This window comes from Zonotrichia albicollis, chromosome 6 (genome assembly GCF_047830755.1).
Source record: "Zonotrichia albicollis isolate bZonAlb1 chromosome 6, bZonAlb1.hap1, whole genome shotgun sequence".
In the NCBI taxonomy this organism is placed as follows: Eukaryota; Metazoa; Chordata; class Aves; order Passeriformes; family Passerellidae; genus Zonotrichia; species Zonotrichia albicollis.
Window position 1 is genome coordinate 43,041,044 of NC_133824.1, and position 26,810 is coordinate 43,067,853.

The 26,810-nt window shown below is 38.6% G+C and overlaps 2 protein-coding genes across 22 annotated transcripts in view; one reads left to right on the plus strand and one right to left on the minus strand.

The window, feature by feature from the left end:
• LOC102066075 (uncharacterized) overlaps positions 1-2,893 on the minus strand; it is a 68,886-nt gene extending 65,993 nt beyond the window's left edge. For all 9 annotated transcript variants that reach the window (XM_026793129.2, XM_026793124.2, XM_026793128.2 and 6 more), the window contains exon 1: positions 2,418-2,893. In XM_026793129.2, the coding sequence (XP_026648930.1) occupies positions 2,418-2,863 (446 nt within the window). In that variant the 5' untranslated portion in view covers positions 2,864-2,893. The remainder of the gene's footprint in view (positions 1-2,417) is intronic.
• Positions 1-26,810, plus strand: part of SOX6 (SRY-box transcription factor 6) — a 369,248-nt gene that overhangs the window by 259,598 nt on the left and 82,840 nt on the right. For 11 of the 13 annotated variants that reach the window (XM_026793117.2, XM_014266735.3, XM_074543379.1 and 8 more), the window contains 2 exons: positions 11,557-11,680; positions 19,971-20,050. In XM_026793117.2, the coding sequence (XP_026648918.1) occupies positions 11,557-11,680; positions 19,971-20,050 (204 nt within the window). The remainder of the gene's footprint in view (positions 1-11,556; positions 11,681-19,970; positions 20,051-26,810) is intronic. The other 2 variants (XM_074543378.1, XM_074543375.1) reach the window with 1 other exon arrangement.

Here is a 26,810-nt window from a genome sequence, read left to right on the forward strand (position 1 = left end):
AGTTAGCCCTCATCCTTACTCTTAATTTTTTTTCTTTATCTCTTTCATTCATCTTCCAATGAATCAAAAGTGTCAGCACTAACTAGTTCCTACTTTGTGAAAAAAGTAGCACTTCAGCTGCTCCTGCAAATTCTTTCACCCTCTGAGCAGTGATTAATATACAGGTTTAAGAAGAATATTTAAACAAAACCTGGAAAAAAAGGAAAAGAGCAAATATGCAAGCTAATGGTGTACCCTGAGGTGAGCAAAATGCATTTTTTTAACAAGCCAAGCATAGCAAAAAAGCTATTCTACAGTGAAATTAATAATTACCAGAAAGATTTGCTAGCATTATTGTTGTATCCTTTATGAGAATATGAGTAACATGTTTAAAAAACATGGGAAGTGTGAATCAAAGCCCAAAGATTCAAAACGGTCTCTAATTTTTAATGTGAATTCTATTCATATGCCCCTGGTGCATAGACTGAAATACAGTCTGTGGATAACAACTGCCTTAGAGTGGTGCCACTTAACCTGAAAATTGTATCTGTTCCTCTGGTAGTATAGATTTCTAATTTCCTTTACCACCCTGTTTTAACAAAGCTTTAAGGTAGGAGGGTATCTTAGTGCCACATGTAGTAGGTGCCTGGCTATAATACATGATTTCAGCTCCAAATATTTTCTGAAGCCAAGGTTTGTTTATTAACTGAACCCCATGCTGAGATTCAATCAATCTAATACAGGCTTAGTTTGAACATTCAAACGTATGCCCATACATCTTGGGCATATATCTTACATAATGATGTTGGCCCCAGACATCTTTCTGGGTTTGTTTATGTCTGTTATGGATTCCCCTCATTATCCATGCTGTTTGAGGGATTCCCTATGGATTCAGCCAGTTTATTGCATACTTTTTTAATTTTATGCCAAACTGAATGCTCTGAGTGGCAGCTCGTAGGGTAGCTCTGTTACAGCTTCCTCTCAAAGCCAGAGATGAATGCTGTGATTAAGGTTAAATAAAATAATATGGAAACCAACATGCTGCAAAAGGGTATATGGAAGAGAATGCCCCAGGAGAGGCAGGAGGGTTACAGAAATAATGTGAACGATCAAACACCAAGATGTTGACTACTCTTCCTATTTCTTTTCCTTTTAATTATGATTAACCATTAGAGCAACAATTTGGTGGTTTACATGATCTTCCTTATTGAGCATCTGTATTAATAACACTGGGGAAGCTCATTTATTAAATTTCACTAGAGTGAAGGGATGTTTGAACATGCTAGTGCTGAGCACATCTGTGTGTGCACACAACTCCCAGTAACATTAACTGGAGGTGCACATGCAGATCAGCAGAGAATGGAGTCTTAAATACAGAAAGACAAGAATGCTATGGGCCACAGTGTTTCTGGGAGTCCTGCTCCACTGGAGTAAATTTCTGAGGCTCTCCTCCTCAAACATTGCCCTTCTCATATTCAGTATATAGCACTCATTTAGTTCTTGTAGCAAGAGTTTACTGGGAGTAATATATGGCCAGAAGAAACTCAGGCTAAAGGACAGGTTTTACTTATAAAGCCTTTGCATTATGGAAAAGGTTGTTTTCAATCTGAAAACTCAGATTTATAAACACTTAATTCATCAGTTCCCCGTGCCTTTCATTTGAAATAAACAGCCAGCAATATTATTTTAAAATAAGGCAGAAGGTGTAACAAAAATGAAGTAATGTTTTGAGAAATAGGTGATTGATGATTAAAAAACAGAGAGAGAAGGGGTGGGGGGTGTCAGTCCGGCATTCATTAGTCAGGCAAAACTTCGGTTTGAGCATGCATTAAGTCAGGAAGACCAGACAGTATGTCTGGAAAATGATTCTTTCTTTGAGAAGTACTCTCTCAAAAATATCCCCTTGTTTCTTAAAACTAAAGGCATCCTTTGACTTAGTTGTTTTATAGCTATTGATGCTAGAGAAAACAAAAGAAACTTTAAAACCTGGAAACATAAACATCATTGAACCATCCCCTTTAAAAGGAAAAAAAAAAAAAAGAAAAAAGGAGGGGGGGAGGGGGTTGGGGTTGGTGTGGAGGGGAGAGTGAAAAAAAAAAGAAAGAAGGAAAGAAAGAAATCACAGTGGATGTTTTCCAGGAGGACACATGCTATGCTGTGTAAAGGGGGCTAGTGTAACAAGAAGTCATCTATTCTTGATTTCTTGAGACAGCTAGAGCTTTGTGCCTTGTGTAGTTTCTACGTTTTAAGAGCTTGTTCTGTGTAGCAGAAATAATACAATAAATGGGTTTAACCACATTTGTCTCAGCTAGACAGTCTGCTTTGTCAAAGATTGCTGGTACAACATAAACAAATTATGTGTTTGTAGCGCGTTTCAATGAAAGCCTATCTAACAGAGCGGAGATTGTGTTTCGGCAGCTGTAGATTTAATCTCCTACCTGTCAGTTAAAGCAGGCATTTCCTGAGCAGATAAGGCCTGGCTGCGGAGGGGGAAGCGGCCACAGCTGGACAAAGGGCCATTGTTATAGGGCTCGCAGCCCGCGCTCTCGGCCCCGTCCCGGCGGGCGGAGGAGCCGCGGCTGTGCCGAGCGCTGCGGCGGCTCCGCCACCGACACCGGCCCCGGGCCTGGCTGCGGCGGCACCGACACCGGCCCGGCCCGGCCCGGCTGCGGCGGCACCGACACCGGGCCTGGCTGCGGCCTGCCCGGGCTCCGGCCCCGCTGCCGCCGGAGGTGCTCCGTGCTCGCCGGCCCAAAGCGCCTCTTGGGGGTTGTGACAAATCGAGGAAAGGCAGAAAATGCCAAGGGTGGCGTTCCTGCTGGAGCGCCAGGATCCTCTTCTGCAGAAAAGGCAGCGCGGCAGTGTGGTTTTGTATCCGAGCCATGCATGTTGCTGGGGTTTTAATACCTAAAGTTGGATGAGAAATACCCAGAAATTGTAAAGACTTCCTGGTTTGTTTTACCTTTATAATGATTCTGTTCTTTCGCAATGTTTTTGTAGATTAATTGTAAATGCTGTAGAAGCATTTTACTCCATGAAATGCACTGGAGTGAGACAGTTTGTGTAGGAAGCTCGCAGGCTGTATGGATGTCGCTGGAAGTTTACAAACTCTGGTGCTTGCTCTCAAATTTGCAATAATTACCATGTACCAGCGGTGGCAATCACCTCAGTCATACTGTGTAAACACGCCAGCTCCTTGGATCCTTTTCTGAGTAAAGACGGTCAGATCATGCCAAAATCTGAGGAATCCTAGGAAGAGATGGAACAAATTAATTTTTGCATGCAATCAGTATTCTGATTTGACTTTGATCTCTAGACACAGGAGTTTGCTGCATTAAGCTAGTTCTCCACATAATTGCCTTTGATAACCCTTTGTGTTTCCATCTAAACACTCCATAAACATCATATGATTTCTGGAAGTTATCTAGGTTACTATTCTGCATTAAATAGCTTTCAAAAAAAATACAGGAGCAGGAATATTCTCACTGGATGTGAGTAACTCCTTTGACCTAGTCTCTTGAATATTATGCATTTAGGCTTGAGGAAAAATAGCAACACTTGCCTCTCCTTCTCTTTGAATTTATTCTTCTATATTATAAATACCAGTAGGAATTAACCAGAGGACTGGGTGGAATGGGAAAATTGCCCCCTTTTTGCACCTGTGCCTCACCTCCACCGTTGTATCCTGCCATTATGGAAGTGTTGGAGGGCTAAACTCTGCAGTGCTGGCATGGACCAGCTCAAAATTGCCTTCTGCTTTTCCATGTTCCTCCTGAGCCCTAGCTCTGCACCTCGGGTGGCTCTTGGTACAGCTGTGGGGCCAGATGGAAAGGTTTGCAAGCAGCAGATTACAAGGGAATGGGTTCCTATCCGCCACGCATCGCCACTTCTGCCCCTGGAAAGGATACCCAGGCCTCTTTGAGGGTCCTCCTGTGTAAACTGTGGCTATAACACCCTCTCCTGAATGAGTCTTTGAGCTTGAATTAATTAATACTTGTAAAGTGTGTAGTAGTCCTTCTGTAGTGAAATTATAATATGGAATATCTGTGAAAATATAGAGAGCTTTAAAAGGAATATGCAGCTCAGGACGAAATTCTTCCAACAGTGAAGAAAATGTCAGAATTCCCATTTTTATCAGTGCCCCCCCGAATTTCCCATATATTCTATATTTGTTTAAATACGTTCTATTTTGTTGCTCTTTGTTTTACCTCTACAGTGCAAAAAGATTTTTGATCAGTCATTGAAAGATGTTTTTCTTTTTATTCCTGCTTCTGTTGGACATTCTCTTTAAAGTAAATGACAGTAATTCCTTTAGTAATCATCAGTTTTGTGGTCTGACCTCACTTTTTTATACCATACATTGAGGGAATTAGTTTCATGTTAATAACTAGTCATGATTCAAAAAGAAGAATTCTGTTTTCAAAAGATCTGTGGGGAGAAACTCTGCTCGAAAGTAGCAATACCATACACAAATTTTAAAGCATCTTCTGCTCTAAACATTTCCACCAACAGGAAATGTCAGTGTACTCCAAAAATCTTGCATATTTTGATATCACCATTAAAACATAGCTAATAAGGGATTTCTAACATAATTTGTATTTAGATTTGAACTGAAGTAATGGAGCTTTCCTGTATAAAAATATCAACAAGTATCATTAGGCTGCAATATTTTTCTTATTTTGGCGTGAATAAGACAAGGTGCAAATGAGAAACATACATCTTCACTAGTCTTTGGAAATATCTGAAATAATTGACTTGCTCAGTCTTCTGTGATGGCTTGGTGACCACTAACTGTGACAATTTGCATAATAGTCAACTCTTCACTTCTGTAGAGATAACTGTTTGTATCTGATTAAAATTAGGACTGTTTTAGTTCTCTTGACTTTTCCAGAAGTTGCAGTAATAGAGATTTGCTGTTATGCTTTAACCAAACAAATGCACACATGGGGATAACAATATGCTGAGTTTATGCAGATTTTACAACACAAATCTGAATAAAATACCCACTAATAGACCCTTAAGGAGTAATAAACACACATGAATTTTCCTTAGTTGCACTTTAAAGTGATTTTAACATACTACTAGACCTTAACAATAATATTTAATTGACAAGATTATGCATTTGTATGGATTGAAAAGGTGGTAGATCTCTAATTCCAAATGAACCATAAATTCACTTTTGCATAACATGTTTTATTTATTTCTCTATAGCAGAGATGTTCTCCATCCCTCCTAGTGAGAGTTTCTTAAAATACAGACAATTTAAATAGATTTAATTATCATTTATCATACTCCTAACTCCATGAGATCATCCTAAGTTGAATTCTATATTTCCAGATAGTTAAGGAGCTAGATAAAAGCAGGGCAACATAACGAGAAGCTAATAGAAATGAAATGCTATCTAGTGTTTGAAACTGTTCCGTTTTCAGTGATGTTGTCAGGATTTTTCTGTAGCTTCCTCCTTGATTTCCCAAGTAGATGGAATTTAAGTTTATTTAATTTCAAGTTTCAAAGTGGCGAGAAAAAAACATATTAAAAAATAAGGATGCACTGTTTTGCTGTATGAGCATGGTTGCAATTTTCACATTAATTTGTCGCCACTGCAGTAGACTTAAATCTCCAAATCATGCTGATGCATTGGACAAATGGAAAAAAAATGATAGGGGAAAAGAAGGAAAATAGCAGTTACAATCCCTTTACAAATTCAATAGTGGGCCACATATTTTTTCCATAGTATTTCCAGTCTGAAATGTTCTCACTTTGCAAGTCTATGGTATCTTTTTTACAGTTTATTTGCCAACACTTCCCCTGGGATCCTATTGGCAGACATTTTCTTTGTGGCTCATGTACTTTCACTGAGAGGAAACATTTTTCAATTAGACTGTAGATAATTAGATGGCAGATAAATTAGAACATAACATACACCCCCCTAATATAGATAGATCTCCAGTGGTTCTGTATTGCTAGCAGGAGCAGAAAGAAATCTCTGAATAATTCTCAATGTGGGATTGACATGATTTTCAGTGTCCCAGCTATGATACAGTGACTGGGGGGTCACTTTGGGTCTTCTGGAGCTTCTTTTTCCTCCTCCTGCCAAATTGCAGGTGCTTCCCTGGGGTTATTCCCTAGAGGGGATGTCTCACTTGAGTGTTTGGGTTCACCCTCACTTATTGCCTTTGCATCAGGGGATGTTGGGCATTGACGGCCATTTAGCCAAATGAGCCTGGGGAGTTCATCAGTTACATTTCTGAGAGCAAAAGGCTCAGCCACACTTGCACACAAAGTAGCCAGGTCCCTCATAACTGAGCTGGACAGCTAACCCAGCCTTGTGGTCCCTTTGCTTCACCAGAGCAGCACAAATTAACAGTCACACCATTCAACTGCAGCCAAAGACATTTCCAAAAAATTTTTTTTTGTTGTATGATTCCTCTGCACTTTTTCTAAACAGATCATTTCTGGGACCATGAAAAGGGTCAGTGACGGCATGAGTTCATTACAGTATTGGCAGAGTTGGGGAGCAGATTTAAACTCAGACCGGCAGAAATCTTAGCATATAGCTGCTTTTAACATTTACACAGTCCCTCTGACTTTCACTTATTAAGTTTTCATAAAAGAAGAACCTACTTCATTATGCAACATGTTTGTGTTCCTGCAGCACCCCCCAGAATGAAACTTAAATTACCAAAACTTCTAATATTTCTTCTCTTCCAAAAAACAACAAAGCCCAACACTGGTTATTGAAATAAATAAAAATCTGACAGTGATATAAAAGTAGCAGTGCCATGTATTGCATAGAGACTATTTAAAATGCAGCTGAGGTAAATACATATCATATGCAGGATATTTAAAATCTTGCACTAATAGTTCTGGGAGCACAAACACTTCTTTCAATGCCATTAAGACATATTTTTAAATGAATCAACTTAAAATATAACCTGTTGAGCTATCAGTTATGGCCACTACGTTCTATCATATAAACATTTCGAGCAGTCTGAAAATGCACATCCTTACTTGATATACTACCATTACCTGGAAATCTATTACACTGTAGTTTCTAAATGAGATACTAGAAAATTTCCGACACTTTTTGACTATGGAAATTCAAAGCTCTGTGAGAGCTTAGGTTAAGGTTGTAGTCTGGGTGTACCAATTACTCAAGAATTTAAGAAGCTTTAGGTAGAAATTAAAATTTAAACGATGAGAAGTCTAAACCTCCCTGTGAACAAGTTCTCACAGCGGCTGCAACATCACATCAACAAAAGGTTCTGTTCATTACTATAGAAAAAATGTCAATTCAGTAAATTCAAAGATTGGTTTCTCAGCTAACTTGTGCTGGAATAGTCTGTTAGATTCAAAGCAAATCTCAGGATTTTTACAGTTTGAGAACAGGGTCCAGCGATCTAATTGGTTGAAGAAGGGGGTGGCGATGATTTTAAATAGTAAGGCTGGATTATTGTAGGTAATTAGAGCATATTTAGCCATTCAAACTGCTTTATACTAGTGCTGGGTATAATAAAATAGAAAAAAAAACTTTAAAGAAGGGATAAAAAAAATATAAAGATTGTGTTTGCTCTCTAGCAAAAAGATGGCACTTTTGCTCTTTACTGAATTAGCTTGTGCAGAGAGAGGCAGCTTGCAAAGTTTGATCTTCTAAAGGAAGAGGAATTCATCTGCCATTATAGGGTGGGATTACTTCTGCTCTTGAAACCTGTGATCCTCACAGCTAAGCAGAAATGTGTGAGCTGCTTCTTTGCTTGCAGTGCTGCCACCCTTTTCTCTGAATGCCTTTACTTCTCTACTTGCAGTGTTAGTTGTTGTAGAGGGAGCGTTGAGTTTTAAAGATAAAACTCTTCCTCCTCTTCAATCTTACTAAATGTGCTGTGCTCCTTATCCAAAAGAGGCAGATCATTTTAATTCAAAGCATTATTTTTGTATAACATATCACTCTGGCTTGCATTTTCCATGCAGAACACTAACAATCAATGACTTTTTAACAAGGAGGATTGTTCAGCCAACTTCTGAGATTATCACTCACAGAACTGTGGGACAAAGCAGTGTAGATTTGCCCAGTTTATCAAACAGGCCACCAGCTTTTATTATTTCAGGGAGAATCAAATTGGAAGTTGCTTCTTGAACTAATCAGGGCTGATTTGCTCTAAAGTTGCTTCCTGACTTAGATCTCAGGCAAGGAAGTGCTGTAATCAGTTCCCAAGGGCTGTCAGAGTTGTGATGGGATATTAAAGGAATGGTACACTATCTTTAAAATGTTCCCTAATCCTGGCAGATTTTTGTGTTTAACACAGTTAAACCTGAGCTTGTTGTATGGAAACAAAGATTAATTTCATGAGGTAGCTTTATGCAAGAGTCGAATGTACTTGAGGCAGCAGAACTGAATATTGGAGAGAATATATATTCCAGTCTCCTCCAGGGTTTGTACATTCAGCTAAAAATACAGACTGGCAGAATTGTTCAAAATCAAACATTTACTACCCATCAAAAAACCTCCAAAAACCAAAAAACAACCAAACCCAGAAAACCACCCAAAAAACACCCTCAAAAAACAACTTCATGAAAGAGAAAATGAGTCCCCCTGAGTGTCTCTGTTTGCATATTAGCCCATAGCATGGGCTCTGCCAAGTTACTCTCTGACTGACTGCTGCAGATGCTCTTTCTCAAGTATTCTGAGTGAGATCTTTAGTGCAAGTCTTTGGGGACAAACAATAGCACCTGTTCCTCACAAGATAGCAGCCCAGTTAGTCCATTCATGTATCTTTAATGAAGCTCTGGGGCAGATGGCAAAAAATGGCATCATCAACGACTTAGCACAGAGGAGACAAAAGGGGAAAGTGCCAATCCAACAATGTGCTATTTTTACGAAAGGGAAGAGACAGAGTCAGAGTGTTTCTTGGGCATCTGCTCCCATCTTGGTTTTCAGAAAGACCTGAGGAACATCTCAGCAATTAAAATTTCTGGGCATGTAGCCGATTTTATGAAGTACACCGATCAACCCCTCCTCCCAATTTCTCCCACTCTCAGTAAAGTCAAACACATCATCTTCATAATAATAAAACTCTCAGGAATAGAAATTGTCAAAAATTAAGGAGTTAACTGGAATTTTTTTTGCATTCATTTTATGTATTTAATAGTTCTGGGACCAGTGATACTTTCCCATTCTCTTCCTTTTTCAGTGCTTATTTGTGCTTTTCAGTTGACCTGTGCTGACACCTATGTATAAATGGACACCTATGTATATAATAATTCTGTGTGAAACCAGCACTTATGTAGGAATAGTATTTCATATGTTCTAGAGGGAAGACCCGTGGGAGGGAATGGTGGCCTTTCAGTATGAGCTTTTTTCAATCTGTTTAAGTCTCTTAATTTTAAATACAAACTTACAGGCTGAATGTAAACTATAGTCAAAGTTATGCTGATTTATATAGACTGAAGACCTGCTCCTGAATTCAGAGTAGGAAGAATATCTGATAGCCAGAGCTTGAAATGGTAATTCCCCTCACTTGCAGAAGTTCTTTTATTTGAAAGTTTAAACAAAATCTATAGAGCTTTATGGATCAAAATCTACAGGAATGCATTGTAGGATTTGGTTATGATATGTTTCAAATTATCTTTGTGACACAATGGAGTGAAATGTTGCTGTGGGTATGTTTGCACCTTCACTCAAACCACAGCACTCTGATCTCTGCTGCATCTTGTGAGACTATGTTGGAGTCTTGTACCTTTGCAGCTCCATGTAAATGCTTTATGTGGGGTATATTTTTTATGATTTTGGCTCCATTTGATTAGATGTAATTTAGGAACTACTGCAAATTTTTTGCAAGTTGTATTGCATTGAATTTCTTCCTGTACGGTTGCTTCTATCAGACAAAACCTGTGGTTTTCCTTTGCTGTGCTCCTGTAAAGCCAATATATAGAAACACCAGGCAGCAAAGCCAGCACCATTTTATCAGAGCTGAATGCCTGTTCTGGGCACATGGGGATCAACTCCAATCTGACCAAGTTTAATGCATAACCTCAAACACACAGCCAGGCTTACCTCAGCTAAAATGAGAGAAATAGCTGCGTAAAGCTAGTTTCTTTCACGCCCCAGTGCCACAGCAGTAATTGCACAAAGACCTTTTTATTATAAGTTGATTTTCCTGAGGAATGGATTCAAAAAATACTGTAAAGTGTTTATTTTTTGCTTGACCTTTATTAACCTCTTTCTTAGGGCTTTCCCAAGAGAAGAGTTGTTGGCAAATTAACCCTCGTAGAGACACACAGTAGCATTTCTGCACTGCATCAATGGTTGTGAAAGTAATGGGGATATGACAAGAAAATTTGGCACTATTTAAACAATGTCGTAGGTCAACATATGGGATTTGACCAAAAAAGTTTTTTAGTAATTAAATGCAAAAAATTGCTTGAAGTGTACTTTAAGTTTTTAATAGTATTTAATTCCACCAATTTATGGTACAATGAGGGAGGGTTTTTTCTGCCTAAACCCTCATTTTTTTCCTGCATTTATTAGCTTTGATATATAAAGCATTATATGTTTGCTTAACTGCTAATCAGAAAATATAGAGTCAAACCCTTGGGTATGTCTGGGGTTAAGAAATGATGGATAAAAATTCTTTGAGATCCTAGCCACTGTCTCTGAAACACAGGTACTGTAAATTAAGGAAGTAGGAAATCAGCTTATGGATTTAACAGGCATCACCTTATCACATAATTCTCTATATGTTGAATACAAATGCTAGTATAAGGAGAAGAATTTTTTTCTTTGTGCATGTTTGTGGTTTTTCGATACATTTATTATGGTCAAATTAAATTTGATATAGTAGGTTTTGTTCTGAAATGGTCTCTGAATGCAGCTCCATAATTACCAAGCTACATGATAGCACATAAAGCTATAAAACTACTTAGACAGACAAGCAATTTATTTCTTATAGTGAGGTGTGTGTGGCAGAGTATGTTAGTTTGTTTAGGAGCCAAGGTGTTGGAACCTTAAATCTTAAGAGTTGTGGTGTTGACTGGAAGACTCTTTAATACTCTGGTGAGATTTTGAAATAACATACCTGAGCTGTTGGTATTTATGTGAACCATGTTGTAAGATCTCAGAATTAAAATTTTCCTAAGGTTACTAAAGTCTGAACATCAAAGTAGATACTGCAGTGTTAGGCTGCTTTTAAATGCTCATCACTCTGTGACCAAAGGTGAGAAAACCTGTGAAAAATTAATAGAAATACATACCACACTACTTATAATAAAAACTTTGGTATGTTTTGTACCTTTTTAAATTGTGCCAGGACAGGGAATACTAATTAAAAGAAACTGAAGCAACGTAATAGAGAACCAGGAAGAAGTAGGGAAACGTGCAGTTCACCGAGACAGTTGCACCTTTGACACTGAGGGGAAACAATGTTTGTGAGGGCTTTGATGTGATAATGTGAAGTTGGCAGGGATTGCATTAAGGGGAAGGTTCTGGGGGACTGTGTGAACGCAAGCACACTATCAGTGCTGGAGAAATACCTGTCAAGACAAATTTGTGCTATTTCTGATCAGAGGCTCTCTTCTGTTTAGCAGGTTCAGGGTCACATGCCTCCGCTCATGATCCCAATTTTTCCACACGACCAGCGGACACTGGCAGCGGCTGCTGCAGCCCAGCAGGGATTCCTCTTCCCCCCAGGAATAACATACAAGCCAGGTAAGCTCACGGGGATGCGAGCCTGTTGCACATTTTAAGACACGAACGGTAGCTTCTCTGTGATCTGTCTCATGCAGATGATACACAACAGGCAGAGCTGGCTGGAAATTATTGCAACTCCATTTGAAAAAATACTCCTGGGTTTAAGAAAATGGATAGACTATTGGTTATTGAACATCATGATTTTTTTAAACTTAATTTCCACAAAGTCATTTGCTTTAAATACAGTGCCCCACTTGCCTAGCAATTTGCATCTGGTCTGCCCTATACAAATGCTACATGTCTTTAATTAATTCTGTTATCTTCAGAATATTTGTGTTTTGTGGGAAAATTCTTGCTCTTTTGTTTGATTTCAATCCGGTTAATAAAAGGTTTCAGTAGTTCAGTTCCAGTCATCATTCAGACTCCTAGCAGGTCACATAACCTTGCAGTGAAATATGTTTTGAGATGATTTAGCAAATGTTATGATTTCTTTCTTTTTTTCCTCTGAGTTTACAGAACTCCTGGGGAATTCAATTAGGGATATAATGGTTTGAAGCTACTTTCAGAGCCTCCTTGTAAACAGGGCTTTAAATGTTTAAAGACACTTTGCCAAAGGAATTCAATGTAGGAAGATATTTAAGTAAATAAAAGTCAACCTTATTTTCATTTGTACATTCTTTGTAAGTGACCTCAGTCCAGAAGCAGCAACCTTATTTTGCTCATTAATAGTATTCTCTGTCAAGCTGCCTTTAGCATATTAACCTGATAACTAATAACTACAAAACATAAATAACAGGGATTTTTTTCTTCATTAAATATGAGGCGTACAAAGTAAAGCATTGATCCTGTTCCCACTGATATTAGTGGTGCTTTTGCTGTTCCCTGACAGGAACAGGGTCAAATCCAATGTAAAGCCTCATAATAGATGATATAAACAGCATGCTAATTAAAACCCAGGTTGAACCTAGAATCTCTTCTAGCAAGTTTACTTAGTATTGGATGAAGTGGGGCCAAGCAGGATTTCAGCAAGTATTTCCGTTTGTCCTGCTCCCTTCTGTCTCTTTAGTCCAGAGACATTCCTCTTTAAACACAGATTTTTTTGTCTAGCTATCTTACTTTCAGGTTTTGAAATCCTAAAGTTCTTGTCTGATTTGACAGATTGCACACCCATCACTACCTCACAACAGTTAGGGACCAAAGACAAAGGGTTGCCAGTTGTAGAAATTACCTAAAATAACCTGATTAAATCTTACTTCTCACAGACAAGAGAAAGAACATGCTTTCCTTGCTTTTTCTGATTTAATCTGAGATGTTTTCTGCGTAGTGACTGTTAGTGACTAAGCTGATGGTTGTGCTTCCCCCTGAAAGGCATTGTGTTCAATTATGTCGTGTTAATTTTGGCTCTGAGACTTCTTGAAAAAAAAATTACTTAGGAAGAAGAGTTACCAGCATGTTTTCTGAACATGACCAATTTTCTGGACTTATTCTACAGTGTTCCTCATAGTACCTATCTAACTTGATCCCATTGGCCTCCTAAGAGGAGGTGATGCAGCTTTAGGGCATTTCCTTACTTCCCAGAATGCACAAAGAGAGAAAGAGAGATGTATAACAAAAGTTAGAATAATGAAATGCAGGAGGAAGCCTAGGCCTAGATATCTGGGAAAGCAGTGAAGCTGTTTGCTGGTGTTAGAGGTTTAATTCCAGATGATGCTAGTTAAAAGCCAGAAGTCACAATGATCTGATTATAACCATTGTCTTTAAAGAAGATAGAATTTATACCTTTATTTGTATATTTATATCTTTAATATATATATATTTAAGTCTACTGCATGTGTGGCAAAGGTATCTGGGCAGGTCAGTAGCTTCTGTCAGAGACACGTTATGATAAAAAAAATGCTGTAACTACACTTGGTATTGATTAATTCCTATTTTTGGCACTCTCGGCACAGTAGTTAAGGAATTAATGAAACTGGAGATTAAGCTATACTCTTTCATAAAGAGGGTTCTTCAAAGTCATTTCTGAGGAATATTTATGAACTTGACTGCTACTACCTGTACTCTTCTACTTTTGTGAGAAATGAAACTTTCCCTTGCAGAACTGTCGGGTTAGACTTGCTGGTGCCTCTGAGGGAAGAGAGGAGAGGAATTAACCCTTCAGATGCTTGCCAGTTTCTTTTAGGTTACATGTTTAGCTTCTGTTCTATTTTGCTGTATTTTGACATCAGCAAGACTGAGTTTTGACCCTGCCAGTTTTACTTGACATTCAGAAAATACAGTGAGAGGCATTTCAATAACAGCAGCAGTGGGGACTAAGTATGTTTGAAACTGACTGTGTCATTTAGGGAATGTTGAATATTGTGTGCACAGTCACTTAATCTGCTTTGCCTGTAAAACAGGCTAGATATAAGCTGGCTCCAAAGTGGGAGCACTGGAGCAGTGTTATTGTGACAGGACAGCCAGGATGAGAAGTCCTGCCTTGGTGTGCAAGCAGGGGTATGATTATGTGTCCATGTTCACACAGAAATATCTTCCTGGGCTAAATTGGGAACCAATTTCATGGCTGTTTAGTTCAATGCCAAGGTAGCAGTTAGTGAGTGCTGCTGCAGATTTGCACACAAATGCTAGGCCTTGGAGAAATAAAATGGTATTCTTTAGCAAAATAGAATAGTTTGTACACTCAACTGAAGGTCCTGTAGAAGAGAGGAGAGTTTATTAGGTTTTGAGACCCTTCGAGTGCATGCCTTGCTGCTCATGAACTTCTGAGATCAGCAAATCATTAGGAGCAAAAACTTAAGGATTTCCTGATACCCAGCTATGTTAAAGCCTGACAGGAGAAACTTTCCTTCTGCCTGGCAGAATCTATAACACTGAGATGGCTGTAACCCTCCCCCCACAGTATTTTGGAGCTCTAGGAGGTGAAACAGGCCAAAGTTAGCAAGTGCTGATGACAAGTAATAATTGCATTAGAAAAAAAATCCCCAAAGTCCCATGCTTCCTTATGTATCTCAAAGTCATGTAATATAATTTTCCGGCATGGTAAGTACTAATTGAGAAATCAGAGCTGCATAGACCACCTAATTAATTTTTTATACATATTTCAGTATTTATACTGTATACCAGATTAATTAAAACTTTAGGGCGCTGTGCATCTCAAATGACTGTTGTGACTATTGACCTGCAGGCGTTTGACGAGCCTCGTAGAGTACCTGGTTGTGGGGGTTGCCACTGATTCCAGGGGGAAGCTGAGAGTGGCAGCTGTTAGGAAGCTAATACTTGCCCAGAGATGCTACACAGTTAATAGAATTATTTTGCATTCTGAGGAGAGCAAAGCAGCTGTGCTGGCTTTCTGACTGTGACCACTGCACTTACTGCTTGGAACTGGTGGGCAGCATGGGTACCATTACACCTCCTCTCCCACTGCAATTTTCCCTTCATTTAGCTAAACACATGCATCCAGAAAAGTTTAGTGGGCTGGAGTATCCTTGAACATGATTATTGTGTCGCCGTTAGCGCCCTGGGTCAAGGGGACAAGGCAGTGAGGAGGATGAGGAAGAAGAGGATAAAGGAAGGGCAGTTCCCTCCTCTATTTTTCAGTGACTAAAATATTACTTCAATCAATTTTTGTGGCTGAGAGGGAACAGGGAATAGGATGATGATGGAGTAAAGATATAAAGCAATACGAGGTAGGAGCCAGACCATAAGCTGAGCAGATCCCAGAGCTATGGTTTGCTCTCAGCCGAGGGTGGGAGGGCTCATGTCCATGCCAGTTGCCTAATGGCACTCCATGAGACTTCAAAATCTATGATCACTTTTGCTTTAAAATGTCCTGCAAATATTTTGTACTGTTTCATTTCTTTGCCAGATCTGGAAAGTATCTCTCAAAAAGATTATTGAAAATAAAGACATTGAGTGGAGTAAAACTCAGTTTGGACAGGTTTGTTGAGTGATATGCTGCAGTGTATTTTCAAAACTTTTTTTTCAGATTTCATACAAAAATGATATAAACCCCATGATTAGACTGGCTAAGAAACGGCCCCTGTCTACCCACATAGAGCATTTGACTTTATGCACAAAAATAATTTACAAGAGATTTTGTTATGCTGCGATGCCATGTGAAAATGGAAACTGTTTTCTTAGGCTGGTGGCAGAAACAGAGTCAACATTTTGGCCTGTTTTCTGTTCCTAGTTGCACTGGGGCAGATCAGAGAAAGTAATATTATTAGGGAAAGCATGACAAACAAAACTGTCAGGCTTATTGTCATCAGGCTGGACTTCAGAACATTCCAATACTGTGAAATATTTGTCATCAAACTAATTAAACTCCTTGATTACTGTAGCTAATCCACATAACTCACATAATCTTAGATGTGTTGGATTTCTCTGATATCTGACATTGCAATTTCCATTTGGAATAGGTCTTTCAGAAGTCTTTCCTAAAGTTCTCAGGTGGTTTAGATTTTCCATATCTAAGTATTCTTTTTTTTAGGTAAGGAAATAGGCTGCTCTTCCTCCTGGCAGGTGAAAACAGGAGGCACACGCCAAATCCACTGTGTACTGGTTGCCCGTGTGTCTTTTCATGGCTTCATGAGTCCTTTTTCTAATGGAAATTCCCCAGGACTGAGTTAAAGGCTGTTAAGTGTCCCCTGTTGGGTTTTACTTGGTTGGAACAAAGACTTTGTAACCTTGGGATTTGTTGTAGCAATCATGTGTGCCTCAGTCCTAAATATTGATGCAAAAGCTGGAAACAATGGTGGGCAGCTGGATATTGACAGGTAGGACTTGGCAGTGAAATGTGCAAATTTCATAATTTTGCAAACATTACCTGCAGACAGAAAATTGTGGGGGAAGCTGGTTTTGCTGCAACATGAGAATTACATTAAGGCAAACAAGGCAGGACAAACACACAACTGAAGGAGTGACATGGGACAGGGGAGATGCTCTGTGGTATTCCCTTAGTCAGTTGCCTCTGTTTACATCTTCCTCAACCCTGATGGCTCAGAACAAGCAAAATTCATGCCCTGTGTGGGAATACTGTGGGAATGTCCCTCTCCCTGAGTATCCCAACAGCACCTGAGGTACTCTTTGCTCAGTCTGTCCATTATGTATGGAAGGATGGGGCCCTGGAATTGCTGACCTCTTGCAGCTCTCCCAACTCCATTTCCTCTCAATCCAGGAGTGTGAAGAGACAGACTTTAAGTTACAATCCCAAAATGGTGGGAACATCATCAAGCCAAAAGCTTTGTAACTCAGATGAGGAGAGCCAGTTTGTATTACAATTGTGTTTTAGGAAAGACTGGTAATAAGGCAGCACCTTCCCCCTACTCTGGGTCTCACAAAAGCCAGACATCCTTCTTTCCTCACAGCACACAAAGCCTTGATCTGGAAGGTAAGTCTATACATCCTATAAATAAAGTCTGCTAAGCTTCATCTCTTTATCCAAGACAAAAAGAAACATTTACATTATTTCTGTGTAGAATAACACAGCACAATTGCTCACTGCTTTTATTCATTTGGAAATGTTGTTCAACCTGACAAACGAAACAGAAGTCTGGCATAATTTTCCATGGCTTGTAAACACCAATTTATATATAAACACCAGCAGCCAAATGTAAATAGACAATCAGCACTGCAAGGAGATTGAAAAGATCAGTTTGCAAAACATGACAGATTTTCTACTTCCAGCATTCTTCTTACTCCTGGTTGTCAAAGGCCAGCACACACCAGCGCTTAAGGCAGACCTGTTTCAACATGTGCTCCTGCCTTTTGTACAAATTTAAAAGAATGGTTCCTCACGCAAGCATTCCAAATTGAGAAACAAATTTGAAAAAGATTGCTGCAATACATTGACTGATTTCTCGCCAAGACAGCTATGGAGGAGCTTCTTGATCCATTCTTGCACTGAGAAAACGAGAGGGGAAAATATGTACCTCTGTAATTAAAAATTAAATCCAGAGCACTCCTTGCATGCTCAGTTTGCTCAAGGGAGAAAGAAGTACCTTTGCTCTGCTTTTACTCCTCAGTGTCAACAAAGTACTCCAGAACTGAAGGAGTATTAATTTTTCTTCTCAGCACAAAGATGCTGCTGACATACCAGGACTTAGCCATAATTTAACGCATCAAAATGAGGGTAAAAATGGACAGTATTGGGTTTTGATAACAGATAAATGGCATAACCCTATGAATATTCTTCTTCCTGCAACAAGAGACAGCACTGTAGCCAGCAGGTGAGCAAGAGAACACTACAGGGTGTGGTGAAGATACTATTAAATTAACTGTGAAGCCAAAAACTCTGTGTGTGCGTGTGCGCATGTGGGTATAAAATATCTGGCTATTTCAAACCATAGGAGCATGACAGCTGTGAAAAAGGAGTGCCGCAGGGAATTCTTTTAGAGTTTGGTTTTTTTTAAAATATGTTTGACATGGAAAATGTTTTAGTACAAATAAAGCAACTGGTATTGAACTTAAAAAGTGTGTGCAGAGGGGGAGGGAGAAAGAAGAGATTGCTGTGTGGAACAGGGATGAATAATTCATGATATTTAAAGAAAGAATGCCTCCGAAATGTTCTGCAAGGCAGTCCATGCTGATAAGTCGGATGGTTATTTTCCCCCCCATTTAAAGCATCATTAATTCAACATCTTTGTGATTTTTTTAAAAAAAAAAACCTTGTAAGATATTTCTGAAAGAAACATTATTTAACTTAGATTAGGATCTTATTTATTCAGATAATTTGATATAACTATCAAAGAGACGAGTGGAATTATTTAACCATAAAGAGACAGCTTAAGTACTTTAAGAATATAATCTAGAAGTCTTTTTTGTTGGTTTTGCTTTTTAAAGAAAAAAAATTCTAACATCATTGCACACTAAAATCAACCTCATGGAATGGGGAAAATAAGAGGAGATATTTTGAACATTACTCCATAGGACACCAGTACAATATAGTGTGAGTGAATGCATTGTAGCAGAGCTCCATATGCAATCAGAATCCAATTGTTACTGGACTGTGTACAAGCACATACTGTGCTCAATGGCCTGATGAGGTATTATGGATATGATGCAAAGAGACCTTGTGGATTAGACATATACAATTTATTAAAAAAAGTGAAACAACCAAACATTTTAACTGAACTGGATGTAATCGAACTTGATGTGGTAAAAAGAAAGAGTTCTGAGGAGTCTGGTGACTGCAAAGATTTTAGCTATTGTTATTTATTTGAGGGGTGACAAAAATCTAGTTCTTGGAATGTCCTGACTATATTGTACTGGATTTCTGTATTTTCCCTTATTGCTATATTCTGCTTTCAGCATGGAAGATTTTGTGTAAAATAGACTGATTATTGTAAAAATATCTAAAACCCGCACAGCCTGTTGAAATGCAGTTTGCAGATAGTATATAACACTGATTTTACATAAGTAGCTGGAGCCAAAGTGATATGCCATTAAATCACAACTTCTTATCCATCACTGTATTCATTTTTGTATTACAGATTACACTGCTAAACTATTCCAGCCTTCTTTTGTTCCCTACATTGACTAAGAGTCCAAATGGCACTGTGTGGTGCACACCTATGGGAGCACCCATGGATATGCTATACGACACCATGTTACAGTACTTAATTTGGAAATGTTAGTACCTGAATTCTCAGGTAACTGAGCACCTGTCTAATCTATTGACTTCAGTAGGCCTGCAGATCTAAGAAAAAATTAAAATTGTATTTCAAGCTATATTAAAAGGTGATTTAATTTTGTTCTTCTCTATGACTTCCTTAAGGGACTTGTCCCAAGACAGAAAATCCCAAAGGAAAACAAGAAACCTCAACCTGTGTTGAGCCAAATGGGTACATGTCCACTTGACACTGAAAAGAAATCACTCTGCATTAAACAGGACTGATATTTCTTAGTTTATAACAGATTATTTTATTTTTTTAGAAATATGTGGTGAAAACTCAAAAAATAATTTTTGCTGTGGGAGCCACTGAGGTTTCTTGGGGTATCTCATCTGTGTGTCTGTGGTTGTAAGACCCATTTTGTGCCCAGGCTTCCACGCTTGATTTGAACATTAGCTTTTGGAAATGAAAATCACGAGTATCATATTTATGTTTTGCCAGTTTGCCTACCAGCTATCTGCTAACAAAAAAAGTTCCAAGGGAGCGTGGCAAGTCCGTGCCCAGCGAAGCCTTTTGTTTTTGCAGATGTTTGGGCTTAGAGGAGTGCTGTGGAGCACAGGCAATCCTGGGGCCTTGTTTGCACTTGTCTGCTGCTATTCTCTGCTCATTGTCTGAACCTGCACGCATTGTTCTCCCGACAGGTGATAACTACCCTGTGCAGTTCATTCCATCAACAATGGCAGCTGCTGCTGCTTCTGGACTCAGCCCTTTACAGCTCCAGGTATGTGCCAGAACAAAAAAATGTGGGATGGAAGCCAACATTTTAGGGGAAAACTGCTAACCAGCTGTATGCTAAATAATAGCCTGAATGTTAAATAATTTTTGAGCGCAGTCCAGGAGGATTAACACCTTATGTACTTACAGTACAGCAACGTGCAGCCAACCTTGATACTGTGAGTGAAAGACATTGTTCTGTGTTTTATACTGGCAGTTAATGGTATTTTTTTTATTTACATGAACAGTTGATGGGAGATAAGTTCAAAGGTTTTTTAAACTTTATTTTCTTGTGGTTGCTCCTCTGTAGCTGCAATGCACTATCTATAATTGGAGCAGTCAGTGTATCCAAACAAAAGTGCATTATTGGGTTTTTCTTTTTTCCCTTTTTTTTTGACTGTGTGGTGCTGACAATACAATAAATTGCAAACTCTTTTAGCTTCTGTATTGAGGTAATCTCAACCTTTCTGTGCATTAAGCTGGTCAGATGCCAAACATGGTTAGAGACTTAGTTTGGCCATTTATTTATTTTTGGCACATATAGAATGAAATGTTGTGAAAGAAAGATTTATGTGCCATATTATTAGCTAGCTTCTTGTGGCAAGAAGTTTTTAATTTCAGAAGAAAAGACACAACAATGTCATAAATAATGAAGAAACAGTCAAAAGCTTTCAGAGTTAAAATGTGTGGAATAAAAGTGACAGTGAACATGAGAGGAAAGGCCATTAAAGATGCATGTAACTATTTACAAGTAAACCTTTGAAACCCCTATTTGAGTTAGGTTAGACTTGGGTTCAGAAGCAAAGTAGGAATAAATTGTGCCTAGAGTAGCAAAGTATTGCCATGCTAATATCTAAATATCTACTTTGCTTACCTTTCTGTGATTAATTTTTTCCAGAGAGGTCAAAGCAAATTAAAAATCCTTTCCTCTTTGCCCTATGTTGTTATTCTTGCCAAATTAACTTAGGATAAGTGGAAATGGGACTAGAACTTGAAAATGGGACCTCTGCTCATTGGTGGTCCAGAGCTGACAAGAAAGACTCCTTAAGCCTAGGTGTGACCTAACCTCAAATCAACATTTGAAAAGAGAACACCCTGACTCTGCAGGCAAAGATTTCTGAAAAATAGTTTTGGGTCATGATAATGTGATGTTAAGACTGTATCTTGGACAGGATTGAAACCAAAGGGAAGTTTCTCAAAAGGTAAAATAGCAGGTATCTTTAGAAAGCCATTTGACTACTTATTGAAGCAAAATTCTCATTAGCTTTAGTTGGGAAAATACTGCAGAAATCAGCTTTGTGAATAGAGAGACTATTTTTGCTGCCTTTGAAATGCACTAAAACAAATAGTGAGCCTACACAAGACTGCAAGGCAGGAAAGGATGAAACTGTTCAACTGTCAAAGAAATGGGATCTAAACCACAGACATTCCTGCTTCTTTTCTTTTACATGATCCATTTGTAACTTGACCCACATATTTGCAAATCAGACTTGATCTGAACCTACAGCAATAATGCATTTTCATTAATTTGCAGAAATGATAGACTGAGTTGTTAAACATAACACCAACAATTAGAGAGAAAACAACCAGCAAAAATGTGTGCTAGTAAATTCAGGAACATTCAGGTTTGGGGGTCTGAATTTCCATTTAGGCATATTTGCTGTAAAAGAATTTTTTTGTTTGTGTGTTTCCCCCCCTTTCTATTTTGTTTGAATTTCATCTCTATGGGATTTCAAAACCTTTAATGTTTCATGGTTATAAGAGCTTAAATAACAGAACACTTAACCTTTGGCTGATACCTACTCATCAGATTGTTAAAGTGCCTGAACTAAATTTTATTTACTCCTACTATTAATTTTCTCTTTGTGTCAATTCTCTGTGTTCCCTAAATGAGCACTTATTTGGGTGTGTTTGTTGGAGAGAAATTGTTGTTATACCTGATGCGTCATGAAGACTGTTAGGGGTGTAGCATTTCAGCTCATTTTTCCATCTTTGCTTCCCTTCCCCCTTCTTTCTCTGTTCTGCTTCCTTTCTTCCATGCACCCCACCCACTTATTTATTTACGTGAATGCTGTGACCATGGTATCTGAGTATTTCCCAAGTGCTTGAAAATACTGATCACAAAACTAATCTCTGCCCCTTTCAGGCAGTGGGAGAAATAGCTAATTTATTTGCAGGTTTGGTTTTGTTTCTACATGTGAGTGTGTGTGTAATATCCATGTTTGGAGAACCGGGGGAGGCAAAGCTATGTCAAGTAAAAGAGTTTTGCAGCAGCTCTAACATTTCAACTTTACCAGGGCAGTATTATTAATTCCAAAATTATTTTCTATAATCTGTATCCAGCTAAGGAAATTCTGCCAGCTTCAATCTTGTAATCTCCCCCTTTTTTTCTACTTATGTTTTCTTTTATTTGGATGATCATGCTCCAGGTATGAGTGTGGCAGCAAATTTTTGCTCTCATCTTCCTGTGTGTTAGGGCAACTTCTATGCAAGCTCTGAATCTAATAGAACAGAGAACCATTTTTTACCAGGTACATCATGTAACAATAGCAATTATTTCAGCGGAGGATGATTCTCCAGTGGGCAATTGCTAATTAATGATTTGCCTGACTTATTCAAACTGTTGTTATTAAAATGTACTTTATCTGAATTATATATTTCTGTTCACCAGTGGATTATGTATCTCTATGAGTACAAAAAACTTTTCTGAAATCATATACAGCAGTTTCTCAAGTAACTAGTTTGAATTTCACAGATAATGCATTAAAAAAAAAAAAGTAAAAAAAGTTCTGCTTCAGCAACAGATCAGTTTGATCCATCTTCTCTTTAGATTTTTGATCACATTGTTCAGCTCATGGTAAATACCATTAATATTCACTTGTAGCTTTCAGTATCCTGAGGGGAAGTAGTGACTACCACACTTTTATACCAGTCCAGGTTCCTGAATTGGTGGCTTGCTCTGCTTTGGGTTGATACCAGATAGTTTCTTTTGAACTGTGTACTGATCTCATGAAGATGTAATTGAAAATGTTGTTAGTAAAAAGGCTTAAAACTCTGTGCTCCATACTTCCCGTTGACATCTCAGCCCCATCTCAGCAGTTTCCTCAACAAATCAGCCAAAAATTTAAATAATAAGCATGACAGGACCAAGCCCTGTTAGTACTTTTGGCATGAGAGGGGATCTAGATGATGAGGGAGCAGTTCTCTAGGTATAGTCTGATCAGGAAAAACAAGCTCCTTCTGTTCACCTCTCCAAGCTCAGACAATTGTGAGTGAATCGTTTGCAGATTTATTACCAAACACACCTGTGCCATGTGAAACAGTTCTGATACCTGTGTCTAAGAAAAGCTTCTTGCTTTCATTAACCATTATGAGCTGTAAAACCTGTAAATAATTTTCCTTTTGCTCCTCTTCACATATACCTTCTCTAGAGCTTTACCCCTTTCCCATTTCCCCAAACTTTTTCCCAAGCTGTCAAATGCTTGCACTGATATTAACAGATCCTAGAGATGTGTGGCCAGCAATCTTGCTCAGTGAGTGGACGTGATCATGAAATGCATTTTCCAGCTCTCATGCTGCTGGTAGCAGGAACCTGGTTACTGGGAGGTCACAGTGGTGGCAGAGGTGGCACCTGTATGTCCTTATCTTCCAGCAAGGAATGCTACTTACTATATGCTGTTTAAGGTTTAAAAATCTCCCCTACCTTCATTCTTACATATTTCTACAAAGCTGTCTAGGAGATAAATAAGGAAGTGTCGCAATTCTCTCAACCACGACTGATAAACTGTTGATAGCAATGGAAGCATTACAATGATGCTAGCTGGAGCTATTCCTAAACAAAGTGAGCTCTAGGAAAAAAAAAAAGCAAAACAAAAAAGCTTTCCCTCATAACTCTTTCCCCAAACTATTTGTGTAATTTGTCCTTCATAATTTATCGCTTATAATACTAATGAACCTTGGCGAATCTTAACTATAGTTGCAGCTGTGTTCCTGGAACCTGAAGTTTTTATAATACAGTTAAAAAAAAAAAAAAGAGAAAATTTTAACTAAACACATATTTGCCTATTTGTTTTCTGCCCTCCCATCTTATCCCACTCCTCCATACTCTCTTCTAGTTGCAGACAAAGTAAATGACCTTTTTTTTTATACTGCTGGGTGCAGATCCAGTGTACTGCTGAAGCATTGCATAGCCTGCCTCAGGGGCACAATATTAGTAGAGGGAAGGCCAAAGAATGCTATTTTTAGTTGAACAGTTCAGCAGATGGAGGCATGAATACTCATATATCTGAAGGTTGAGGGGTTTGAACCATTAATTTTGATAATGTATTTAACCCTGGGAACAATCAGAAACTGTAACTCCAAGGTTACAATGCTTTTGACCTTTAGAGAACAGAGGGCACTTGGTACAGTAAACAATATATTACATTTCTACTTATTCCAGTTCTCTCACACGTATAAATTTCAGGGCATAGTTGACATTTGCTTTCCTCAGCTATTTTAGTGCTGGTCCTCAAAGTAAGTCAAGAAGAATGCAGGAAAGAGGCCAATGTAATGCGACAGTCATGTAAATATGGCCTTTAAATAGCTAAGTTGTTGAACGTGTCCCTTTATAAAGAAATATTATTCTCAGGAACCAGAATCAGGGTGACTTATTATTTCAATGAAGAAGTTGTTTTAGTGGACAGCTGCTCTTATGGAGTCTCCTCTGTTTGTTGTAACCTTAACATGATTTTTCAGCGGGGCTAATGTGATCTGATAGTGAGAGCTCACACTGGAGGTGATTTGGTCCCACTCTGGTACCACATCATGCAAAGTGATGTACCTGCCTTATGTCTTATTAAATGATGCATGCTCCTCTTCAACAAATATAGCAGTTAAATATCACGCAGCTTAAGTATTTCTAATTAAAATATCTCCATGTGTCAGCATATTGGTAATGTATTATTTTAATCCATTTATTTTGTTTATGAAACAGTGACATATGTTTAGATTGTGAAATATATGAGGCTTAAAAATCACTTTATTGAAGAAAATTAATTTCTACAATGCTGTCTCAGTAATGTGTTCACTCACCCAGTCAGTCACTGGCAGGGCTGCCAGTCTTAATGTTGGTTAGACACAGTTTAACAGTTTTATCTGACATAACACTCTCGGATGTAGGCAGTAATAATTTTTTCAAATGCAAGAAACCATGGGTTTTTCCATTTTCTTTCTTTATTCCTTCCTTTTCTCCCCCTTTTTTAACACAGCAAAGAATAGGGATTGGGTAAATATGAGAGAGATTTGGTGAGACCAATAAAAATTAAAAACAGCTAGTTACCTTTTCAAAGTTAGACACTGTAATTTGTTTGTCAGCGGGTAGATGTTTGGGTCAGCATTGTGAGTGAGTGACTGTCAGCGGGAATTCCTACAAGACAAGTAATTTCCCTCAATGTATTACTGACAGATTGCTCACTTCTTCAAATCACTAGAGAAAACAAACTTAATATTGTTACAGGCAGAGTTTCTGTCTTCATTAGCCTTATAGAATGATTTTATCTAGCATTCAAAGACTACTGAGCTCTAGGTGGACATATTTTAACAGAATGTTCCTTATTATGATACAGTGAATAGTGGTCTAAATTAAGGGGATGGTGTGTGCAAATTTCAGCATATGGAAGTGGTAAATTACATATTTTGGTCCTTTTCTCATGTAGAAATTTAGGTTGTAACAGAGAAAGGAGAGAGGTCGAAAGAAGATTTTATTAAGGCTCTGAGAGACCAAGCACGCCCTTTAATGGAAATAAAATTAAAAATATGCCAACCTTGCAATACTCAGGAAAATTTAATTAAAATCAATGAAATAGTTATACTTGTGCCTTCCCCTACTTGAATGTTTATGTCTCTGTATGTAATATCTGTGTTATCAAGTTGAATTATATCAGTGGCAGTATCAATGAAAATGATGTCATGGAGTCAATATTTTACCATATGACCTCCTTTCTTTGCAGAATTTCTTAGTACTCTGTCTTCTCCTACTCCTTCTCATCTTCTGCCCTGAATTATCTGGCAAAGTGATTTTCATCAGGAAAGGACAGCCCATCAAAATTGAGAATTTTTGCAGTAAAATATCTCCTATGATTAATTTTTTTCCCCAGGAAGATTTTCCTAGATCTCTCAGTAACATCACAGGGAAAAGGAATCTCCCTCTTCTCTTCTAGTTGGCAAAAATGGACAGACAAACAAGCAGAGCCATTGGCCAGAGTAATCAGCCTGGTGCAGCAGCACTGCAGCTGCAAGAGCCTTTTCTCACCCATTTCATGCCCTGCACCTCCAATAACTGCTTTAAACAGCATTTCTTTGTTACACTACTGGAACGGTGTCATGTTATTTAATAAAAAAATTGTAGCAGTATTTAAGAAAGAGACTGTTCCTATAGTCTGTAGCAGTTCTAGGCAAACCCAGGTCCATTCATTCCTGGGCTGGAGTTTCTTTCCTCCCAGTGCAGGAAGGATAGTGGCCACCAGCCTGTCACCCAGCCTGTCACCCAGCCTGGCACAGCTCTCCTGCTCTTCCCTTCACATGCCCAACCCCTCCTCTGCCTTGGGAAGGGCTCCTGTCCTGCTCCTGCTCTCCTCTCCCAAGAGGGAAGGCTTTTCAATCTGGCAGCCAGGGATGAGGCTCCTGGCAGGATTCCCACCTTGTGCACCCTCAGATCTCACCAAGCAGGACAGCTGCCTTCCAGGCCCATATGCTGTTCCAGGGGGAATTTACCATTGAGATCCTAA